At 43.7% G+C, this 22,446-nt stretch overlaps 3 protein-coding genes across 7 annotated transcripts in view; 1 reads left to right on the top strand and 2 right to left on the bottom strand.

Annotated features, from left to right (window-relative positions):
- The first annotated feature begins 167 nt into the window (after positions 1-167).
- Positions 168-4,869, top strand: LOC308159869 (haloacid dehalogenase-like hydrolase domain-containing 5). Its single transcript, XM_080533691.1, has 8 exons — positions 168-1,037; positions 1,835-2,038; positions 2,170-2,282; positions 2,404-2,497; positions 2,626-2,659; positions 3,175-3,349; positions 3,524-3,712; positions 4,249-4,869. The coding sequence occupies exons 1-8, from the start codon at positions 918-920 to the stop codon at positions 4,640-4,642; spliced, it is 1,323 nt and encodes a 440-aa protein (XP_080389817.1). The 5' UTR covers positions 168-917; the 3' UTR covers positions 4,643-4,869.
- Positions 4,870-8,795: 3,926 nt separating this feature from the next.
- Positions 8,796-11,215, bottom strand: gp9 (glycoprotein IX platelet; the record flags this gene model as incomplete). Its single annotated transcript, XM_080533695.1, has 2 exons — positions 11,106-11,215; positions 8,796-9,537 (listed from the first exon to the last, which is right to left on the bottom strand). Exon 2 carries the CDS (start codon positions 9,534-9,536, stop codon positions 8,796-8,798), a length of 741 nt encoding a protein of 246 aa, XP_080389821.1. The 5' UTR covers position 9,537; positions 11,106-11,215.
- A 1,431-nt stretch (positions 11,216-12,646) lies between these two features.
- The window catches only part of LOC308159865 (IQ motif and SEC7 domain-containing protein 1-like), an 83,474-nt gene continuing 73,674 nt past the window's right edge, over positions 12,647-22,446 (bottom strand). For 2 of the 5 annotated variants that reach the window (XM_080533685.1, XM_080533686.1), the window contains exons 9-14: positions 22,351-22,446; positions 21,989-22,088; positions 21,576-21,737; positions 20,746-20,922; positions 18,708-18,757; positions 12,647-16,713 (exon numbers count right to left, since the gene is read on the bottom strand). The exon at positions 22,351-22,446 is cut by the window's right edge and continues 30 nt beyond it. In XM_080533685.1, coding sequence (XP_080389811.1) covers positions 16,168-16,713; positions 18,708-18,757; positions 20,746-20,922; positions 21,576-21,737; positions 21,989-22,088; positions 22,351-22,446 — 1,131 coding nt within the window. In that variant the 3' untranslated portion in view covers positions 12,647-16,167. Of the gene's footprint in view, positions 16,714-18,707; positions 18,758-20,252; positions 20,923-21,575; positions 21,738-21,988; positions 22,089-22,350 lie in introns of those variants that run through there. The other 3 variants (XM_080533684.1, XM_080533682.1, XM_080533683.1) reach the window with 2 other exon arrangements.

The following is a 22,446-nucleotide window of genomic DNA, read 5'->3' as shown; positions in this document are numbered from 1 at the left end:
CAATAAAGCTGGAGGAGCACGGGGAGGAAGCTTGTTCTGTCTTCGATTTCTTTAATTTGTTTTCAATCTTGCAATGACCTCAATGTTATTTAGGATCTGTTTGTGCCTCTCTGGGTGTCACTCATCTTGTTTGTCATCATTTAGATCTTGTATTGGTGTTTTCCAGAAGGATTGTTAGACATCAGCAGAACGAGCCAAGATGTGATTTCTTTCTCATGACTTGCTTCTGGCCTAGTTGAGTCTTCAGTACAAAACTAAAGGTCCTTTCTTCCTGAAGAGAATGTAGAGCAGGGTGTGCCAAACTGTTAAGGGAATCCTGTCATCTAACCCATTGGCTCAGATTTCCATGTCGAATTCCCATTGGTGGCACTTGCAGAGTAAATTTAGCCAGCCTATATTAAGATCAATGTGGGCCACTCTGGTTGTCTGTTTTGTTGTACATCTAGGCCTTATTTGGTGGTCAACTATCAGAGATTGACAGAAATGCAATTTAATCATAATAAGCCTGTAATCATGCCCCTAATGAAAGCTAAATGAAACACATTTTACCTTTTGATTATATTTATTTCATGCCTATTGAGTCGGAGACGTCGACACAGAAAATATCTTTAATTCAGCACAAATAAATACATGTATTTATTCGTTTACATAACTGGTCTGTGTAATGCCCTCCACCAGCATTCCACCTGATGTTCAAAATGGCAGTAGGGGCCGCAGTCACGCTCCTGTCTCCGCTGCTGTTGACTGTCAACGGAGAATACAGGCGAAGCACCTCCTCCGCAAATGTCGTCATTTGGTCCGAAAAAAAGACTTTTCTTTACAGAAAACCGGAGGAAAACAAGCCCAGTCGGACAGCCAGCGCAGCCCAAGCCGGCGGTCATATAATCGGGGCTTTGTTGTTTTCTGTTTTATAGCAGATGAGAGGGCTGGTGATGTTTTACCGTGCTTTACACGCTCTGAGTAACCGACAAGTCAGACGAAAAGCTGGATCTGCCGGTTCTCAGTGCGGGTTTTGCGGAACCGTGTCTGATGGCAAGGTACGGTTCGGTTCGAACGACAGCCCGTTGCGTCGTCCTGAATTCTGCAGTGTCGATTGATACATTGTAACCTAGTGTCAATTGCATTGTTACTATGTGTTTAATAAAATGGCTACATTGAATGACTTTTGTATGTCGCTTGAGCCCATCATCTTACCGCCTCTTTAGGCACGCGAGATGTGAGGACCACAGAATATAAGATATGTGGATGAATTCATTGGCCTATAGTTAAACGTTTGCATTAAATAAATAAAAAATTTGCATGAATGTTTAGCAGGCTAATCTGTAGGCTAATTGGTAACATGACTGATCATTTCCCATAATCTGCCAATACAACGTCTCCATTGTTTATAGCAAGTCCTAAATGTAAAGGTATAAAAGGAATGAAGCTTTAAAATCAGACGCGATCTTTCCCTCATGATGTTGCATTCTGCTATGTCACTTCCAGGGGTAACATAGCTGTTGCAGTCGGGGCACAGTAGGCCTTTTCATCATTGAACAAAATGCCCCCCCCCCCCCCCCCCCTCTAAAGGAATGCCCCCTAACAAAGCCAGTTATCACATGCATTTCCCCTCTCTTGTGTTAATATAACATTTGTTAAACGTTATGTGAGCATAACCTACATATTCATCCACATATCTTTATTATTTATTTCTTGATAGGAATGACCTATTGTGAATTTTGAAAGTGCATCAGTGCCTTACATTCACCTGACAGACTGCAAATTCAGTACATTTTTCACACATTTATCTTGATGTCCTTGCAGTGACTTGAATGATCCTCTCTCCCTTCTTCAGCCACAGCCGGGCTTTGGCCTGCTATTCGACATCGATGGGGTGCTTGTGCGAGGAAAGACGCCCATCCCTGCAGCAAAAAAGGCATTCCAGAAACTGGTTAACTCACAGGGACAATTGGTGGTGCCAGTTGTTTTTGTCACAAATGCAGGGAATTGCCTCCGGCAGACTAAAGCTGACCAGCTCTCACACCTCCTGGGCGTGTCAGTAAGTTTCTCTTGCCTGTAAACATGAGGATGCCCTAGATCACAATAGCAGTTACTGTGTGGGCAGTAAGATGTCTGTGTGTCAGGGTTAGGGTTAGGCTCTGCCTAGCTAACTGGTGTTTCTGTCATCAGATCACCATGGACCAGGTCATCATGTCACACAGTCCACTAAGGATGTTCAAGAAGTACCAGGAGAAGTGTGTTCTTGTGTCAGGACAAGGACCGGTCCTGGATATCGCCAGAAAGTATCCTTTTGAGCTTTGTATTGTGATATCTTGGATACAAATGAGTTCATACAATAATGACTGACTGATAACTATCTCTCTAAGCTATCAGTTGGTTTGATCCTTAACCTCCTCTGCTAAGCATGGGCTTCGAGAAGGTGGTCAGCATTGACATGCTGCGAGAGTCCTTCCCTCTGCTGGACATGGTGGATCACAATAGACGACCCAAATTGCCAGTGACTTTCAGACAACTAAATTAATAAACAAGATTAACATCAGACAATAAACAGTAATCTAGTAATGCTTTGAAGGTTGTAATTAAGCATTCCTAAGCAAGTTCCATCTCTTATTTTTCCTTTCCAAGTCCATTCCAATTGTCAACCTTCCCAAGGTAGAAGGTAAGTACTTGCAAAACATGACCCTACATGCAAGATAATCTTGCAGTCACAGTATCATGAACAGAAACCTACGGAGCCCCCCTGGGGTCACATGGTAGAAAAAAAATATTTGATGTGTGAATCCGTTCCCTCGGTTTTGTAATTTGTTCCCTCGGTTTAGTAATTCGTTAGGGTTAGCGTTATGGTTATGGTTAGGGTTAGGGTTAGGCCCTACGAGCCAGAAGTAGGGCCTAACCATAACCATAACCCTAACGAATTACTAAACCGAGGGAACGGATTACTAAACCGAGGGAACGGATTACTAAACCGAGGGAACGGATTACTAAACCGAGGGAACGAATTACAAAACCGAGGGAACGGATTCACACATGAAATATTTCTTTTCTACCATGTGACCCCAGGGGGGCTCGGTAGAAACCTGCCTACTCTGCTTAGATTTAGGATGTTATTGAAATTGAGCAGACATCGTGCTAGACTAGCACTTAATCCATTTTATCCTTTTTCTCTTGGCACAGCTGTCATTCTCTTTGGGGAGCCCATTCGATGGGAGACCAACCTGCAGCTGATTGTTGACATCCTGTTGACCAATGGGAACCTCAGCATTGCCCACCAGAACCAGAAGCAGCCCCACCTCCCCCTGTTGGCCTGCAACATGGACCTCATGTGGATGGCCGAGGCCCATTCACCACGGTAACCAAAATGACTCAAAGCTGTTATTGACGTTTGTTGAAAAGGGAGATATGAATCAACAACTTTGTTTTCACCATCAAATGTAATCATATTCTTGAAGCAAATCTCAAAAGGACAAAATAATCTCTTTACTCAGTATTGTCATTTGGCTTATCTTGGTTCTCTTAAACTCAGGTTTGGTCATGGGATGTTCCTGGTGTGTCTAGAGAACATCTACAAGAAGATAACGGGTAAAGATTTGAAGTACGAGGCTCTGATGGGGAAACCCAGTGAGTTGACGTACCACTTTGCAGAGTACCTCATTAGATGCCAGGCTACGGAGAGAGAGTGGACACAGCCCATCACCTCCCTCTATGCCATTGGGTAAGACCTTTCTGTAGCTTGCCTTAACGGTAGATGAGATCAAATCCAAATATCGTGACGCTGATATCCGTGTATTTTATTTGTGACATACAACACATTTTCACAGTGCTCCTATTTTCCCAGCATTGAAAATACATCCCAGTCTTTATTTTCCCATAGATTGCAGACAGAAATGTATGCCGAGTGAACACTCTTGCTCCTCCTATCTCTGTGTTGAAAAGCAGGTTTAACATTTAGGAGGGGCCACTGGAGGGGGCTTGTTTGGTAGCAACTGGATTATCTTTGGAGATAAGCTCCAGGTGTATGCTAATTGATGCTCCAGGGGAAGTCTTGGTTGCAACAGGATCATCTCTTGTATCTGATGTAACAAGAGAGCAGTTTCCCATGGCCATCCCATTCAGAATATTAGTTGTGATTAACCCATTCTCTGTAATGAAGAAAGTAATGATTTCTACTCTATATGTTGGTGGTGTTAACAATGTGTTGTATGTACTAGCCTTACCCCTGAGCCTTTTCTTTGCCCCCCCCCCCCTCAGTGACAACCTTATGACTGACATCTATGGGTCCAACCTCTATAATCGCTACCTGAAGGAGAGGACTGCAAGAAGGAACGCCAAAGCGGTAGTCAAGATGGCTGCTGGCACAGGCTCCACCGCAGCCCTGCCCCAAGTGGAGGGCGTAGACAATTGGGAGAGAGAGCTAGCACCCCCCTCTGCCACCTCCTGCAAGTCCATCCTGGTGTGTACAGGGGTCTACAACCCCCACACGGAGGTCCCCAGCGATGCCAAGGAGTGCATCAAGGAGACTGTGTTTCACGGGCACCGCGACTTCCGCTTCGACCCGGGTCTGGTGGAGCCAGGCCACATCGTGCACGACGTGGCAGACGCCGTGGAGCTCATCTTTGAGCAGGAGAAATTTGTGCCTCAATAACTGTTGTCCAACTGTTGTCATGGAAACCCAGGTAGAGGTTTTGGCCTGTACCAGATTGAAAAGAAGGGGGAGAAATCTTCAGACCCATCAATAAAAGTAGCTGTCCGTCCAACGTACTCAAGATTTGTTCCTCAGAATAATGCATGATGGAAATAGTCCGTAACTAGGAAATACCACTTAATGAGTTCCTTTGGAGACATTTACAACATGTTAAGGGCATTGGTGGAAAGGGCATTGATACAGTGTAAAGTACTGTAGTGAGATATAGTTATTTTTATTCTGTTATGTTGTTTGTTTGTAGGTGTTTTTATGGTGAGTCTTAATCGATTCAAGTTAAGCACAATTACCTGTTTGAGCCAGTACGGTATTTGCACAGAACAAAATGATTCATTCCCATTTAAAGTTAACATATTGTACTATCCTAAGTTGTTAAGTATCATTCCGTATGTATGTATGTATTAGAACTTTGACTGCAGAAACAAAACAGGAACTCGCCCATTTATATTTATATGAAAGATATAAATATAGCAAATGTTATTTTTTCATTGGTTGGCAAGCCATTATTTGATGTATTTCATACAGAGGTTCTCAATATTGCCTGAATTAATAAGAAATAAAACAAACATGCTAGCTACCTATTGTATTGTAGAGGATAACACAGCATGGGCTTATTTACGTGAAAACAACATGACTCCATTAAAAATAAAACCCTGATAACTTGTTCTTTCTCATCCGTGTTTAAGTTCAAAAGGAGAAAAAAAACTGAATTTAATCTGACACCTCTATTTGTTATAGAAAGGTTTTTGAATAATTGAAAAACTAATTCACCAGTAGCTAAGCACAGAGAGTGCTTAGGATGTGGCCCATTTCTGACATCACACACACACACACACACACACACACACACACACACACACACACACACACACACACACACACACACACGTAGATAGCTTTGTCAGGGCGGAAGTCCCCTCTCAAAGACCCTCTCTACTGTAAAGTGTAGGCTAGTAGTATAGCAGTGTTATTAGCACTATATAGCACTATTTTAACATAACCCAACACATAGATTTCCCCACCCACAGAAAAGGACACACACTGGACCTCTGGTCTAAACCTCTGGCATCACCATCTGATCTCGTCAGATCTCAGAAGCTAAGCAGGGCTGGGCCTGGTTAGTAACCTGGATGGGAGTCCCCCCAAAAAAGGGTGAAAGCCTGGTTGCCGTGGCACATATATGTGGCTTGGGGTTGGCATGTTCCCCCCATGTCCACTAGGGGTCTTCATCACCCCACATGGAAAGACATGCCAAAGTGAACACCCGCCCCTGACCACGATGGTGAAGAACGCTACTTGGTCCCCGGGGCGCCGGGCGTCGGTTCAAGCCGCGCCAAAAGGGCGACCGCTGCCCCTGGCTGCCAGTGGAGGAATGGCAGCCCGGATGGGTTACAAAGGCAGAGGACAATTTCCACCTGGCGACCCGCCGAAGATAGTGCATGTGCTTGTGTTTGTGTGTGTGTTCACCTAAAACTTGCATGTGTGTGATCAGAGTGTAAACTGCCGTGTGTGGCCATTAAAAAGACCATCAAGGTCCGATTTCTTCTCTCTCATCAGCAATCTAACCAGCACAGACCTCACTATCTCTGACCATCTGGCCATAACCCTGGACATAGATATACCCACCCCCCATAACATTCCAGGACCTCAAGTCCATTAACCCCTCCTCCATCCTGGCTGACTCCATCTCTGACTCTGCCCTCACTCCAGGCGTCTCCCCCACTGAACTGGTCAACACCTACAATGATGCACTTTCCTCCTGCCTTGACCAGGTTGCTCCCACCAAAAGCAAATCTGTCTCCTTCACTCACTCTGCCCCCCGGTACACCGATCAACTCCACCATCCCAACGCCAAAGGCCGTCAACTTGGACGCCTACACAAAATAACTGGTCTCACTGTCCATTTGGATGCCTACAAACTTCACCAACAACAATATAAAGAAGCCCTCAACAGTGCGCGCTCCTCCTACTATTCCTCCATCATTGATTCTGGCCGTAACAACCCCAAAACACTCTTTTCCACCATCAACAAACTTCTCCAGCCCATGAACACTATCTCTAACTCATTCACCACCAGCAAATGCAACCTATTTCTAACATTCTTTCAAACCAAAATCGACACAATACACAACCAGTTGATTGCTGCCTCTCCCACCACCCTCCCTGACCATTCCCCATTCCAACCCCCCACGACCCCCAAGTCATCCTCTTACATCTTCCAGTCCAATCACTGATTTCGTCCTATCCTCCACAGTCACCAGCATGAAGTCCTCAACCTGCGCCTTGGACACCATTCCCTCCTCCCTAGTCAAGGCCTGTCTCCCCACACTCACCCCACTAATCACAAACATAATTAACTCCTCCCTGTCCACCGGCATTGTCCCCCCTGCCCTCAAGCTCGCTGCTATTACCCCCATACTTAAAAAACCCGGGGCCTCATTTATAGAAAGTACTTTGGATCAAATTTGATCTTACCCGTGTCGAACGTAGAAAACCACGTCAAAGTAGTGATTTATGCAATTTCAACGTGAGTCGATTTGACCGTGGAAACGATCGTAGCTCTATGTCAGGTATTGACTTTACGTACGCACATTACCTACTGGTTATGCAGAGTTATTACAGGCATGTGAGCCTCACTGCCTATACTGTAATTTATACGAAGTGAACGTGGCTCGTAATAAAATTAACAATGTTGTTATCAGCCAAGAAAATGAGTTTAATTCAAGATTTAAAGGGAACTGATGTTTATGATTGTATTTCAGTCTTCCTTTATATTCCTCTGGGGCTGTTGTAGTGTATTTTGGCACACATACATGCACAGAAACCATATAACCTGTATAGAATGTATAAGCTGTATGTTTGCCTCTTACTATACTTCTGACTGTGTTTTTTTTTGTGTCTCCCCATGTGTGTCCTATATTGTCAGCGTCTTTGAGCCTTGGAAAAGCGCTATATAAATTGAATTAATTATTATTATTATTATTAATTATGGCTCTTTGTTCTCAAGAAGCCAAATGGTCAATACAAGATGGAGCCTAGAGTGACTGTATTTCAAAATGGAACCTAACTGGGGAACAACCCCTCTTTCACACCTTGATCATCCATACAGTATGTGTGATAGGCCAGGATTTGAAACTGTATTTACATATTGTTGTTGATAAATACTGAGTGAGTGAAGGGCTCAGTCTCTCTGATCACCACAGCTTCTTGACCACCAGCAATCAGCATCATTCAACTTGTAACTCTGTCTATTGTTTAAATAAATAGTCTTAAAACTCAGAAGTATATTCTTGATTCATATCCAACAAGTAACTTAAGAAGACACAACACTGTCAAGGCAACGCCATCTCCCCTTCAACATGCCCTTGCTCATTCACCTGCATTCAATTTCAAGTATATTTGGTATTTATAGACTTTAGTACGTACGCAATTTTAAACAAGCGAAGCCCGTTTTATAAATAATGCTTACGTCCGTTTAGAAAAATGTGCTTACGTGCAAGTCAAAGATGACGTTCAAGTACTTGAATGAGGCCCCTGGTCATGTCCATTGCTGGTTGATTTTTGGACGTCCGTTTTTGAGTGTTTTTCACAAATGTCTAACATTAATATCGACCCAAATCCATACAGCTATTTTTGGTGTATGTCCTTTAGAAAAACAGGGTTACCACCCATCAAGCAAATGCAATTGCTTTTGCCTCACTGTTAGCTTGTTGTCTCATTATTTTTGGTTGGAAGTCAGTACGGCCTCCGTCTTTCTTACAGTGGGTAAAGGAAGTTATGTTAATTCTGAAATTCGAAAAGCTGAAATTACACCATGCAGGGATCTCGAAATAAATCTATCCATAGTTTTGCCACTTGTGAACATCTTTCACCATTTGTTTATTAGAGATGACACAGCAGAGATTAAACTTGAACTATCCAATTCGGAACAAGGGAAGATAACAGTTCTAGAGCATATCATTCTATGAGAGACAAAAAAAGAATACTGTCTGTGAAAGTCTATGAAAATAGATTCAAGATATATTATATGAATGAATTATATTCCAACACTATCGATATTTATTATAATCCAGTCATCCAATGGTGCAAACCTTTATCATATTGACTTTATCTTTATATTGTGCTTCTTGTGCAAGACGTCCAGTATTTGGGGCAATATCTCCATGTTCTCCCTAATCAGAGGCCTCTCTAAATCATCTGTCCAGGTGAGGGAGACAGAGTTCCCGCTGTCCTCTGACAATGTGCTCTGGAGTCTCTTCCTGTGTTTGGGTTTGAGTGACCTTAGAGAATGAGCCTCAAAGCCTCCATGTCTCCCATCAATGTCCAGCGTGAAGGTGGAGTTTTTAGCCATTCTCAGTACCCACAGTAGCAGGGCGATGAGGCCACAGAGCATCACCCCTACCAAGGCATTGTAACCCCCTTCAGCACAGCTCTGCTTGCCACACGAGGAGAAGTGGGCCTCGTCTAGTGAAATGATGGCTGTGCGTGCCACAGCGCTGGGACTGGCACAGATGGCCACCCCAGACACGGCAGCCTTGTTCCTCTGCAGCCAGATCCTAAGGTACTGTATCCTGCAGTCACAGTGGAAAGGGTTCCCATCCAGGGAGATCCTCCTCAGGCCATGCAGCCCATCAAAGTACCCTGGGGGTACTATAGTAAGCTGGTTGTCCTGTAGGTCGAGCTCAGTGGTGTCTGGGGGGAGAGGAGGTACTTCCATGAGCCTCTGGGAGCTACAGTTGACCTGGAGTCCTGCAGGCTGGAAGGCCAAGCAGCGGCAGGGCTGTGGGCTGGATGTGGCCAGGAAGAGGAGGATGGCTAGCCCTGGACCGGAGAGCATCCTGGAGGAAGTAAATACAGTCTGTAATATGTCATAACAAACCGTTTTGCATTAGTAAAGTATGTTTTTTGTTGTTGTTGTTTTTTTGTTTTGTTTTACAATTTGTCTCCACAGATAAGTGATGCCATTTCTGAGGCATATGTACTGTATGTATGTTTTGGAACTATGAATTATTTATTGTATTCATACAGTAATCAGAACTATTTACCACTACAAAGTACACAATGTATACACAGTGACAGAGGGGAACCGGTGCAGGATCTGCAGAACGTTGTGTTATTTAACTGGAAAGACCATTGTAAATGCTAGGTAATCATTTGTGTTGCATACTGTAAACTGCATTAAACTGTCCGTAATATTCACGGTGTAAACAAGGAGACAACACAAAAATAAGAGAGAAGTGACACATATTGTTTGCAGGAATTTCATACTTAAGATCAAGATTAAAATAAAACCAGCTATGTTACATTCACATTTACTTTCTTGGCATTTAGCAGACGCCTTTATCCAAAGTGACATAAGTAAGTGAATCATCTATCCATCAGTCATTGTAAGAAAAAGAAATCGAAAGAAAATGTTAGGACCAGGGGCCATTGGCAGTCACAATGCTAGAAGAAGGAAGAATTACTTTAATTTTTTAATACATTATGGGCCGGTTTCACAGACAAGGCTTAAGCCTAGTCCTGGACTAAATCACACTTTCAATGTAAAATCTCCATTGAAGATGCTTTTTAGTCCAGGACTAGGCTTAAGCCTTGTCTCTGAAACCGGCCCTAAGTGTATAATCTACACATAATTTATAAAAAAAAATAAAGTAATTCTTATTATGTTATTTTTTTTTTTTATTATTTGTTTTTCAGATTTTATCCCTTTTTCACCCAATTTGGTAGCCAATTTAACCCAACTTAGCATCCAATTGTCCCCTGCCTATTGCATAGGATCCGCCGCACGACCCCGTGGCCGGCAGTCCCAGAGGAGGGCGCCAGGCAGACTAGGCTGACTGGCTCCTCGAGCCCAGTACCGTTATTCCGGCACCCAGGGGGCGGTGTTGCGCGACGGATCCTAGTCCAGAAATACTCCTATACCCCCCTCGGAAGCGGCCGGCCAATATGCCGCTTCCCGTGTGCCTCGGCCATATCTGGATCTGGCGAGCCGGGATACGAACCCCGGCCCCGGTGGGCAGCATGCACTAGCGGCCAGTGCGTAGACCGCTACACCACCGCGGGGCTTTATTATGTTACTTACATATTATGTTACGGTACATGTGGGAAAACTAGGGTTAGGGTTAGGTGCTACGTCGATTTGGTACATGCTGGCATGTCTAACCCTAATCCTAACCCTACCCCTAACCCTAACCCTACCCCTAACCCTAAACCTAACCCTAACCTTAATCGTAGCACCCTAGCACCTAATCCTAACCCTAGTTTTCCCACATGTACTGTTATCCCACATGTACCGTAACAAATACCATTTGTTCCCCCAGAGCATATTTGACCAAGAGTGCTCCACTCGAGTGAGTCTGGGTCATGGTGACCGGGTCAAAGCCAACCAGGGTAAAGTAGGGCCTACCTTTCAGTGTAAAGCCGACATAAAAAGTAGTTCTTGTAATTCCACTCATTATTGAGGCCTGTGCTCTGCCAAGCACCAAACCACAGGTCTTCAGTCCAGTGCTGCTCTAGAAAATTCTAGAAAAGCTCTAAAATTCTAGAAGACGTCTTTCGAATCAGTCACCATTCTCCATTTCGTAACGGATGTGTTTTTAAACTCAGAATCTCCACCGCTTGCATCTCATTGTCAGGGCGTGTGTGAGACCCACCGTTGAGAGAGCAAGCTTTGGATCATGTGATATGAAGGAAACACCTCTGTTGGGAGAAGATAAGGTTTTTTCTACCAAAACTGTGGTAGTTTTTTTTTTCTTTTTTCGAGTGGGGCAGTCCCACTCATATTTTTAGTTTTTATTGGATATAGATAGTGAAGGTAGACAGGAAAGTAAGGAGGAGAGGGCATGTCAGCAGGGCATGGTCCGGATTCAAACCCATGCCGACATGGGCAAATGTGTTGGGACCACCCCAGGCCACTGGTATAGAGGCTTTTGAGTCAGTTTCTAAGTGCAACTGTTACACATAAAAGCACTTTGCACCTTATGGTATTAAATGGCATTTGATCTCAGCCTAGAAACACACACAACACCGTACCACCTTTATAACATCCTTCTACTACATTCTTCCCTCTCTTTATATATAATATCATTCTTTCCTCATTGTTAACTAAATCGAACATGTTCTTGTACAGCACTATTGTCACTGAATCTGTTTCCAGAGACCAAGATTCTTCAGAGACTGGTACACATTTACCACTAGGTGGCTTCATCCTCATGTTCATACAGTATATGGGCCCTCTAGTGGAGACAGGGAGCTACTGTAAGAAATACAAAATGCTTTTTTGAGGAAACCCCTGCATGAAAAGAAAGGAAAACTCTTTCTATGGGCACTTATTTGACTAGGCGTTTGTATTAATTGGACCACATTAGGATTCATATTAGACACCAAACACAAACACGTGAATACCATAAGTCATATATTTGTTTATTTTGCGTTCTCAACATTGTCACAGTTGAAGTTTTACAATAACTGGGGTCTTACTGACTCACTACTCACTGTACAAACAGAATGCACATTGAAATGAGGCCACTCTTGTCTTTCCCTTTTATAAAATGTGTCTCGCACCTGACAGAACAGCTTGCAGCATGTGATGAGTGTCTGTATGTATGTGTGTGTGTGTGTGTGTGTGTGTGTGTGTGTGTGTGTGTGTGAGTGAGTGTGTGTATGGATGTAGGAGGCAGTTGAATGTTATAACAGTCTGTCTGAGGTTGAGGTCCACAGCGAATTACAGTTCACTACAGTTGGTGGCAGGGACAAGCGATATGTTCAGAATCCTATTCCTCCCCCCCCTCCCCCCCCCCATATGAGGTGATGGGCTCACACCCTGCAGGTATCGTTATAGAGAAGTGATAATATACACACTATTTACAGTTCCTTTTTGTCCCACTTGGTCCCTTCTCATCTTCATTTAGATAAACCCACCTGCCTAGACTTTCCATCCCTATGTCTCCTATGTACACATCGAAAGCCTGAAAGCGGCTCCCTACCAGAAGTGCAATGGTGTTTCTTTTTGTACAATGGCTTACGCTTATGTATATGAAATGCATGCTGAGCTCCAATAACAATCAGCTTAACATGGAACAGCAAGAGCAAGTCAACATCAGGAGATTTCAAAATCAATAAAATCAAAAAGGAAAATGTCAAACTTTACAGGCTGATTTGTTTCCGTCAGCTCACAGTGAATAGGACACACGATGCATCAGATCCATGCAGTGCATTGTTGGGGTATATTCTCACACTAGATGACAGTGAACATTTGAAGCACTACAACACATGTAACGTATACACGTTTCTTTTTTTTCTTTCTTTTTTTACAATGTCAGACCATTTCTGAGTTATAAAAGAAATATGAAATCATTAGAAAGACACATTCAATTGATTATTCATGTCTGAGATAAGATATGTTTAACCATCTAAAGTTCCTTATTTGTTATAATATAATGAATCTATGAAGAATGAATGGAAGTGTGATGAGTATAAGCCTCAAGTCTGACTGGTTGTGGTGTTCATGGTGAATGTTAAAATACTTTTACACCCTGAATATTGGGACAAACAGTTGACTCTCACTTTAATTTACACACAATAATAGACTCTTATTTGTAGAATGTAGAATGTAGAAAGGTATTATTTCTTTACATATACCCAGTTTCTTTGCTCCATTTGCATTTCTTTGCTGTATATTAGATCTGCTTTTCCTGAAAAATGAAAGCGTTCTTTCATATGTGCTTATCCAGCAAAATATTTATTTTCTGTCCAGAGAGAAGCATATTCTTTTATTAAAATATATACACACATTCCTCTTTCCACTGTGAACTGTGTCAGTAAGTATTTATATAATCTGAAATGAAAAAGATATCTTTCACCTGAATCTCTTCCTTGGACAATGTGATAGCAGACTTCCATCCTTAGTACAAGTCTGTAAAATTTAACATGATTGCACTTAAATTGCTATGGTAACACTGATTTGTTATAATGTGCAGAGGAAAGCCTCCCATCAATAACATTACATGCAAAATCACTTATTAGACATTCCACTGAACTCCAGGACTGTGTTTCTCAAAAGACAACAGTCACACATTAAGCCACTGAGAGAAAACGACAGGGGTCAAAAGAAAATAAATAAATAACTACACAACATGAAAATGCACAAAACAGGAGGGACACGTTGCTTGTTCTGAATGTACAAAATCAGTACAAAGATATTGCACATGTGATAAAAACAAAGATGAGAAACCAAAATCCTTCACTTCATACTCAAGAGCTAATTTTAGTCACGCACCTGGTCAGGTTTTGTAAATAAAACAAAGATATAGGCAAGTAAATGATGCAAAAGCATAACTCTTTAAGTATTATGACAGTATATTTGATTCGCAGAGTGAAGAATGCAGCTGTTGCGTATTTCGAGAGAGGCATCGCCACGTGTGCCAAGTGCCAAGCCAACACATCTACTCGTAAAGTATCTGTTACCCCTTTTCCACCAAGGCAGTTTGAGCCAGTGCCAGTGCCTAATCTTGAACCAGTTCTTTGTGTTTGGACAGAAAAAGAACCGGCTCTCGGCCAGGTTCCAGAGTGGCACCAACACTTGGCTGGTCTTGAACCAAGAACGTCTTACGTGCTTACGTCAGGGGCTAGGGATAGATTTATTGAGCGATTATTATTATGATTATTATGATTATTATTTTAAGGATTATCGAGCGAGGATCGTTTAGAGAGCTAGCTTACAACAAGGGCTAAAATTAACATCTTATGTTCAGTGTTAATAATAATAATCAAAACGTGTTAGGTAAATTACCTTTCTTTTTTTAACGTAATCGCCGTCCAAAGCAATCACGACCAGCAGCACAAATACGTCGGACCAGTCGTGTTTGGCTGCCAACGTAGGCTCGCAAGGCCAGGAGCACCACTTGTACAGATGCAATGTAGTCCGCCGTTGTTGTTGTTGTGCTTGAAGTCTTTGAAAGTGGAGATGTATGCAGACGTATACAGTGACGTAATGTCGTGGCTCTCTCGCCTGTGGAAAAGAAGGTTCAAAGAACAGCTGAACCAACTGCAAACCTGCATTAGCACCAGACCAGAACTAGAACTAGGTTCGCGTTGGTGGAAAAGAGGTATGAGAGGATTCACTTTTTAACATCTTTTTAACATAAGATGTTAAAAAGAGAATGGCCAGCCTACTGTATGTGAACCAAGGGACGGCCAAGAGCTAGACAAGAGGTCTATCACTCTCCCTTACTACCATATCTCACAGTACTTCAACTTCAGTACTTCATATAGAGCTTCAGTTTCCCACTCTATGACTGCTATAGCGAGTTAAGAGGGACCCACCTACCCCAGTATTTGAAGAACACCAGAGTGGACAACCATGCCAGGAAATGTGTACCCTGAGGCTTCCTACATGACAGCCCAGCATTATGAGGGCCATATGCTACAGCTGCATTCCAGAGCCCCTAAATGTTCCGTTTTGGAAGGCAGAAAGTTCCAGAGTAGGTTATTGGCCAGACTGAATGTGGGTTCCCGCCTTTTCGATAGATCCTGTTACCATAGAGTCAGTATAATACTGATACAATTCTTTTCTACTGATAATAATAATGGTTGTAAGTATAATCTTACAATATACTTTACGCACAATATACTGTGATGAAGTCTTGACTAAATAGTGTATGCATTAGTAATTGGCACATTTATTTATGAGAGCTAAGAGACAACACATAAAGCTGTCATCTACAGTAAACACAGCACTAGAACTACTACAATTGAGACTGTCTACTGTTGTTAACCTGTCTGTTGATCTAGTTATTGTGAAATGGGTACACCTAGCGTCTTCACTACATGAATTCTATAAGAGGCAACAACAAATAGCATTCTTAAAAATGAAGATAGGTTTCGCAAAAACCCGAGAAAGCAGAGTGTTAAAAGCTAGCTTCTTCAAAAAGACTGTGTACAATATAATATGCCATAATGACAGCGAAAAACAGTCAGCCACATTTTCCCCCCAAATCTTTCCCAGGATGTCTGTCCTCCTGATTACGTGAAGGAAGGACAGACTATTGGACGAACGGCGCAGTGGAGAATGGCTGGCTGAGAAGACACGTCATTCTCTCCAGATCTTGGGTGAGTTCGCAGAGAGAAGAGGAAAGCATTTTTTCTGTACAAAATGCCTCCCTGAAACCCCTGACAGAGCCAGGACTGTACTCTGAAGAGAGCCCAGGGTCCGTTTGTGGAAGAATTGAGTCTGTTTTTTTCCTACGTATTGTTGAGCAGTTGAAGAGATGATGCAGGGGGACTCCCAGAGGTCCATCTCCATCAAAGCAGCAGTAGAACACAGTGGACAGGCCATAGACTTAAGACTGTCTGTCCCTTTGGCAGAAGCAACTATCCCTCCCTCAAGCTCTTTCTTCCTTCTCATCCATCCATCTCTCTCTCTCTCTCTCTCTCTCTCTCTCCCTCTCTTTCTCCCTGTCAGAGGGACGTCACACCACTGTGCTGATGCCACTGTGTTTGGGTTTGGGTCCGCCAGGCGCCGATCCCTGCTGCTGACTGTGGTGGTGAGGGGGGCCATGCTGAGAGTGTGAGGCATGATGGGAATGCTGGCTGTGGCTGCTGTGGCTGTGCTGTGCTGCGTGTACGTGCGGGGTTGTGTGTTGGTGTGGTGTGTGTGAGGCATATGCCGGGTGCTGGTGGTACTGTGTGTGGGGAGGGGGGTGGTAGTGGTGGTGGTGGTTGTAGGGAGGGGGGTTCTGTTGGACATTATGGCAGTGCTGGGAGTGGTGTGACTGGGACGTTGTTGCCTGTGCAGTGTGGTGGAGGTTGGCCGGATGGGGTGTGTGGGAGATGAGGGTAGGGTGACCAGGCGCAGGAAGAGGAGGGTGGCTCTGGGATGAAGGCTTCCCTCGCTTGCTGCCGAAGAGCGACCCAAGGATGGAGGAGGAGTTGGGGATGGAGGGATGACCGCGGGGTGGGCCCTCGCGTGGGGTGGTGGCTCTCCGGTGTGTGTGGGGGCTGCTAATGATGGACCCCTGTGGGAGAGAAGAACGTAACAGCATCTCTGTCAGTGCCTTCTATAAAGGAAGACATTCTGACAGTAGAACATCACCGTCACTATCTTGGTGAATGTACCACCTCATGGAGGTCCTTCAACATGGCCCACTTATGTGACAGCAGCTGGTGAAACTGGGAACAAGTCGGCAGCCGATTTAATGTTCAGATTTTTATTCCAAAAAATGTAATGTACATTTCAGCGTTGTTGAAAATCACTGACACACTCGCTAGTCAACTAACACTAGCTTGTTTTGTGAGCCTGCTAGCAATGTAAAGTAGTGTTATAGGTAGCGGGGATTACTCACCGAATCCATTGCATTGCAATGTTTTGGCTTGACTAGTGAGTGTGTCATCGATTTTCAACAGCGGTGACATTTATTTACATTTTTCAGAATAAAAGTCAGAACATTTTGATTGGTTGACGACATGTTCCCGCTTTCACCAGCTCCTGCCACATATTCAAAGAAAAGCAAACATTACAGAGCATGCAAAATTAAACTTAAAATGTCATCTTGTGATGGGGGACGGACAGAATATGAGTGGTAATTTCAGGTTTATGGCCTCACTGTCTAATGTTACAAAAGGAAGAAACCCAACATTTCCAAAACAAACCTAAAACTGTAAATGGTCACACGACACAAAAATGGACGGTTGAAATTATCTCGGCTATTCTTCTGAGCGCGTCGTCTTATGTAAACTACTTTGGAAAATACTACTTTCTGAATAACATCAATCAATGTAAGCCTGCTGCAGGGCATAAACAACTGAGAATAGCAAAGCAATAAACACATTGACATGAGCAGAAAGTTTAATTTAGATCGATCAGTCAGTCAAACACCTTCCCAACACCTGCCAAAAAGTCACACATGCAAACTTGTTAAAAAACAATGGAGGCTGAGTATCCACATGCAGGGGTGTGACAGGCAAACTCTCCATCCACATAAGGTTAGCATTCAACTGGACAGCAGAAGGCAGCAGTGCTTATGTTCTGGTATGCACAATCCCAAAAAAGCCTGTACACGTTTCCCCTGTTCTACTTCCAATTCTATCTGAGGCAACGTTCCTTGTCATTAATTCCAAGTTCAAAACCACTTCCTGTAGTACATGCTTCATCTAAGACTGGCAGGAGGAGACCATTATGATTTCTTTTGAAAGTGGAATGACATTTTCAGGTTTCCCAGATTTCAACCCAACTTATGAACTTTCATGGACACATGAAATGAGTGAATGATGATGAAGAATGAAATCCACATCTTTTTAGAATAATATGTCGAATCTGGGTGTAAAAAAGCCCATCAATAAAATTCGGAACAATGAGACCTCTGTTTTTAGCTTAGTGTCCCTCCCTGAGCTTGAGTCAACCTCTGAGCTTTCCACAGGGTGTCTGGGGGGACAGGGTAGAGGGACCAGGGCAGGGAGAGAGGGGGGGCTCTAAGAGTTACTGAAGGGAGAAAATAGGTGGTCCAAACGTATTGACTGGCACCCCTGCCTTAGATAAAAAGACAACCCCAAAAAAGTCTGTGATAGGAACAGGCGGCTGTGGGAGGGGAGGGGGGAGAAGGGTGGGGTGTGTGTGTGTGTGTGTGTGGGGGGGGGGGTGGTGGGACAGAAGGGATCAGAGGGGGATTAGTAGAGTCATGCTTGTTTCAAGAAAAAGGGCAAAGTGGCCACATGACCAAAACAGGAAATCCCTCCCTCCCTCCCCTCCCCTCCCTCCCTCCCTTTCCAACGGGGGACGGGGGGGGCAGCATCAGAGGCAGGCAGCCTATGCATGCACACTAACCCAGGCAGGCAGGTTAAGGCATCCGAGAGAGAGAGAAGAGAGGAAAAAAATGATCAAAAACAAAAATGAACGGAGAGTCTATGAAGCAGGAGAGGGTGCAAGACCAACCAAAAAATAAATAAATGGTGTGTTTTGACAGTGCACATCATCACATAGAGTAGCTTTGGATACCAGCTGCTTCCAACTTACTTCCATATTGCTGTCTAGTGATCCTGCACTGCTGCGACGCCCCCGCTTGCCTGCCCGAGACATGCAATACCACAGATTAGAGATGGACAGCACTTCCTGGATCAACTACAGAGCTGAGCTTTTTTAGGCATCCCTCTCCTCTCCCCTTAAGGCAGTGCAGGGGGCTTGTAAAATACACAGGAAGCTGAGATAGGTCCTAATGTGGGCTGAGGTAGGTGGGATCAGGGGGGGGGGGGGGGGGGGGGTCAGGGAGAGAGTGAGGAGGAGGGTTGGTTGCGTGGGTAACTGTGGGTATTATACTGTGGTAATAATAGTGTCCATTATTTCCGCTCCTGCTTTGTGCAGATTTACAGCAGTGAGTTTAGGTGAAACAGTTGGTCTGGTTTGGGTCTGTGTGCTATGCTTCTCATACGCTATTCATATCAAGTTCTACATCGTCCTTGTTGATCTTGATTATTAAATGAAAAATAAAGGATTCCTCAATTTAGAGTTCCCTGTACTGGCTAAGACTCAGAGGCGAAGGAGGTCATCTGTGCACATCCTCTGTAATCGTCTGCTCAGTGGCTATTTATAGAACGATTGGTAGACCTGTCTCGTTATTTCTAAAACTAGCTAGTATTATCCAGAGTTTATCAATGAGTCCCGGGTGAAATGTGACAACAGGGATTTAATGTTGTCACAAGATGCAGATTGTCATAAAGGAGAGTCACTTGGGGCTTTGTAAAGTCAATGGCAGTGACGGTCACAACGGAGGAGAATGGCTGTTGCACATGAGGTGAACAGGCGGATACAGGGCTCGAGAGCACACCGAGCACTCTGCCACTGCTAGGCACACTCAACCAATGGATACATGACCAATAATCACAACACATGAACAGGAAAAACCCAATGGCCATGGCGATAAACAGGAAGTACACATGAGATGGAAATATGGTGAAGAAAAGAAAAAACATTGTACACAGGAATGACAACACTGTCATGCCACATCCTGCATTGAGAAAGTTAGGGCTGAAACATACGCAAAAAACATGAAACAAGGGGCGGAGAGCACCATGGTTTCTATTTAGTTCAACACTCACTAAGCTTAAGTTTTCACTGTTTGGACACAAAAAAATGACAGTTGGAACAGAGCTATTGTATCACCCAATGAGACACTGGACCCCCATACATGGATTTCATTATGTTATCATGATAGCCAAGTGATAACTTAACATAACTGTGATCTGGAATGGATGACGTGATGTTTTCACAGTCAAGAGATGCTATGTGAGACACTATGACGTTTATGGAATGTTTGTTGTCATAGTGATCGGGACCAAATCTTGTCTTGAGCCCGTTTGTTGCCCGTTTGTTGTTTTTCATTACAGAAATACATGAGAGAAAATGATTGAGAGGTGAGTGAATATTGTGGTTGATTAATTGAACATATAACAAGCAAGGCTCATCATGAAATGTGTTGAGAAACAATCAGGATTTACGAATGATGAAAATATGACAAGTAGAAAAAACGAAATCAAGGTATGTTTTCATTTAGACTATGCAGGGGTGAGAGTCATCCTTCAATACATTTTTAAAAATAAAAGACACCCTCTCAATGGAAAACACCATACTAACAAACAGCCAATTCATTTAAGAAACGGTTTTATTTTCAGTATAAAAAAACACTGAACTACCTCTCTTGTTTTACACTCCACTTAAAGGCAAGAGCATTTTAGGGGCATGAATATCCAGCAAATCATCAGGTTTACAGACAAAACACTTTGAGCCTGTAGATTTTAACTAGACTGGATGACAGATCCACTACACAGCAATTCACTACTCAGGGGAAAAAACAGGCAGAAATGACCTCCTACTAGGAGAGAATTCGAACACCAATTTATTACCACATACAGTTTTGTGTGAGATACCTATTTTGAATTTGACCTGTGGATTCTCTCTAAACAACAAGCGGTGGTGGAGGGCGCAGGGGACGAACAGAACCAGAGGAACCTCTCCTATTACATCTCCCCCTGGTAAAGACAACGACCTTTGACCTTACCTGCTTCAGAGAGGTCGCGGAGGGAGCTACTGAGCGCGCTCCTCTTCAGACCCTCTCCCATGGTGTAGGTGTCGTCCAGGCTGGCGCGGTTCATGTTGCCGTTGCCGGCTTCTTTCTTTAGCCCAGAGCTCTGGGACATGCTGGGTCTCACCATGCCCTTCTGCTTCTCCAGCTCAGCTGTATACACACACACACACACACACACACACACACACATGCCCACATACAAACACACACACACGCCCACATATAAACACACACACACACACACGCACACATACCAACACAAACACACACACACGGCCACATAAAAACACACACACACACACACACACACACACACACACACACACACACACACACACACACACACACAGGGAGTAAGGTTGAGGCAGTTGTATTGCTGCTAAATGTTGATTTTACAATAATGTAATTTTTTTGGTATTCAGTCAAGCAATTTTCTCATCTGAATATTTATCATTTCATGTATGCCATCACTCTACGTCATATTCGCACATACAGTTCAGATTTGCCACTATTGGAGTACGCTTTAAAAAAATTCAATTTTTATGTTTGAGTCATCCTTCAAAATAGTCCTCTATGTTTTTCTTAGTAAAGTCCCTGCTCTGCCGCGGGTAGCCATCCTATGAACTCTATAAACATCCTTGCTCATAAACAGAGAGAGAGAGTAATGAGGACCATGCCCTGCCTCTATTTACTGGGGTCCACACAGCCCAAGGCGGCCAGGGAGTGAGGAGGGAGGGGAGGGGGGAGGAGGGAGGAGGGGGGGAAGGAAGGAAAGAGGGAGAGGAGGAGAAATGTCTGCTCACACTCTATTCTGTATTTCTCCATTTCCTGGACCTCAGAAATGGATTCCCGTAGGTCATCGGTGAACTTCTTGCGGTCCTGGGGGTTGGGTGCGTTGAAGTTGATGAGGACTTTGATGTCTGCACCTGGTATGGCTGATGTCAGCCTGATTCCGTTGGGGTAATCTGGGCCAATGGCAAAAACAGAGAGAGAGAGAGAGACCTTTAAAAACACAGATCATAGCTGAGGTGGTTCAACCCCAACAGCTCTGAAAGTCTGTCTGGGTGTGCTGATAGCATAAACAGTGTTCACATTCCTTCACTTTCACTTCACTTCAAGTTAGGGTACTGTGGTAAAACCAAGCTCAGGTGGTGTTTTCTGTAAACACAGCATGCCAGACTCGTTGGTAAGAGGGGAGTGCTCAGGCATAACTTACACTGGTTCTCAAACATCAGAACCTGCATCCCGTACAGGGAGAAGGACTGCCTGAAGCTGTATGTCACAGAGTTCTTCTTCTTCTGGAAAATCTTTGTCACCTGTACCAACAGACCAGGGATCACACAATGAAACACACTTGGAAATTGGAAAAAAGTGTGCCTGAGTATTCATAGAATACAAAAAGAAAAGCCTGGTTCATGGGTGTTACAACACTGATTTAAATTGTAGGCTATACATCCTTTTTTCTTCTTCTTCAAAATTCCTTTGTGGTCTGCTCTTGATAATCACTAGCTTGATTAGTGTTGGTTAACAAGGCTCAGACAGGGCAGGACAAGGACAGGACAGGAGTGTTATACGTACCACCAGGAGGTCGTTGAACAGGAAGATCTCCCGCTGGTGCAGGCCCAACTTCTGGAGCTTGTTGGGGTCTGGCACTTCAAACAGACGGCAGTAACA

The sequence above is a fragment of the Nansenia antarctica genome (genome assembly GCF_963989245.1).
Source record: "Nansenia antarctica genome assembly, chromosome: 6".
Classification (NCBI taxonomy): Eukaryota; Metazoa; Chordata; class Actinopteri; order Argentiniformes; family Microstomatidae; genus Nansenia; species Nansenia antarctica.
The sequence above is the reverse complement of the archived record's forward strand: the minus strand, read 5'-3'. Positions and strand labels throughout refer to the sequence as shown.

Excerpts from the sequence above, each read along its gene's own strand:
- LOC308159869 (XM_080533691.1), top strand. The coding sequence starts at position 918 with ATGAGAGGGCTGGTGATGTTTTACCGTGCTTTACACGCTCTGAGTAAC. Across the intron at positions 2,498-2,625 it reads ATAGACGACCCAAATTGCCA|TCCATTCCAATTGTCAACCT; the intron begins GTGACTTTCAGA and ends TTCCTTTCCAAG. Across the intron at positions 3,713-4,248 it reads ACCTCCCTCTATGCCATTGG|TGACAACCTTATGACTGACA; the intron begins GTAAGACCTTTC and ends CCCCCCCCTCAG.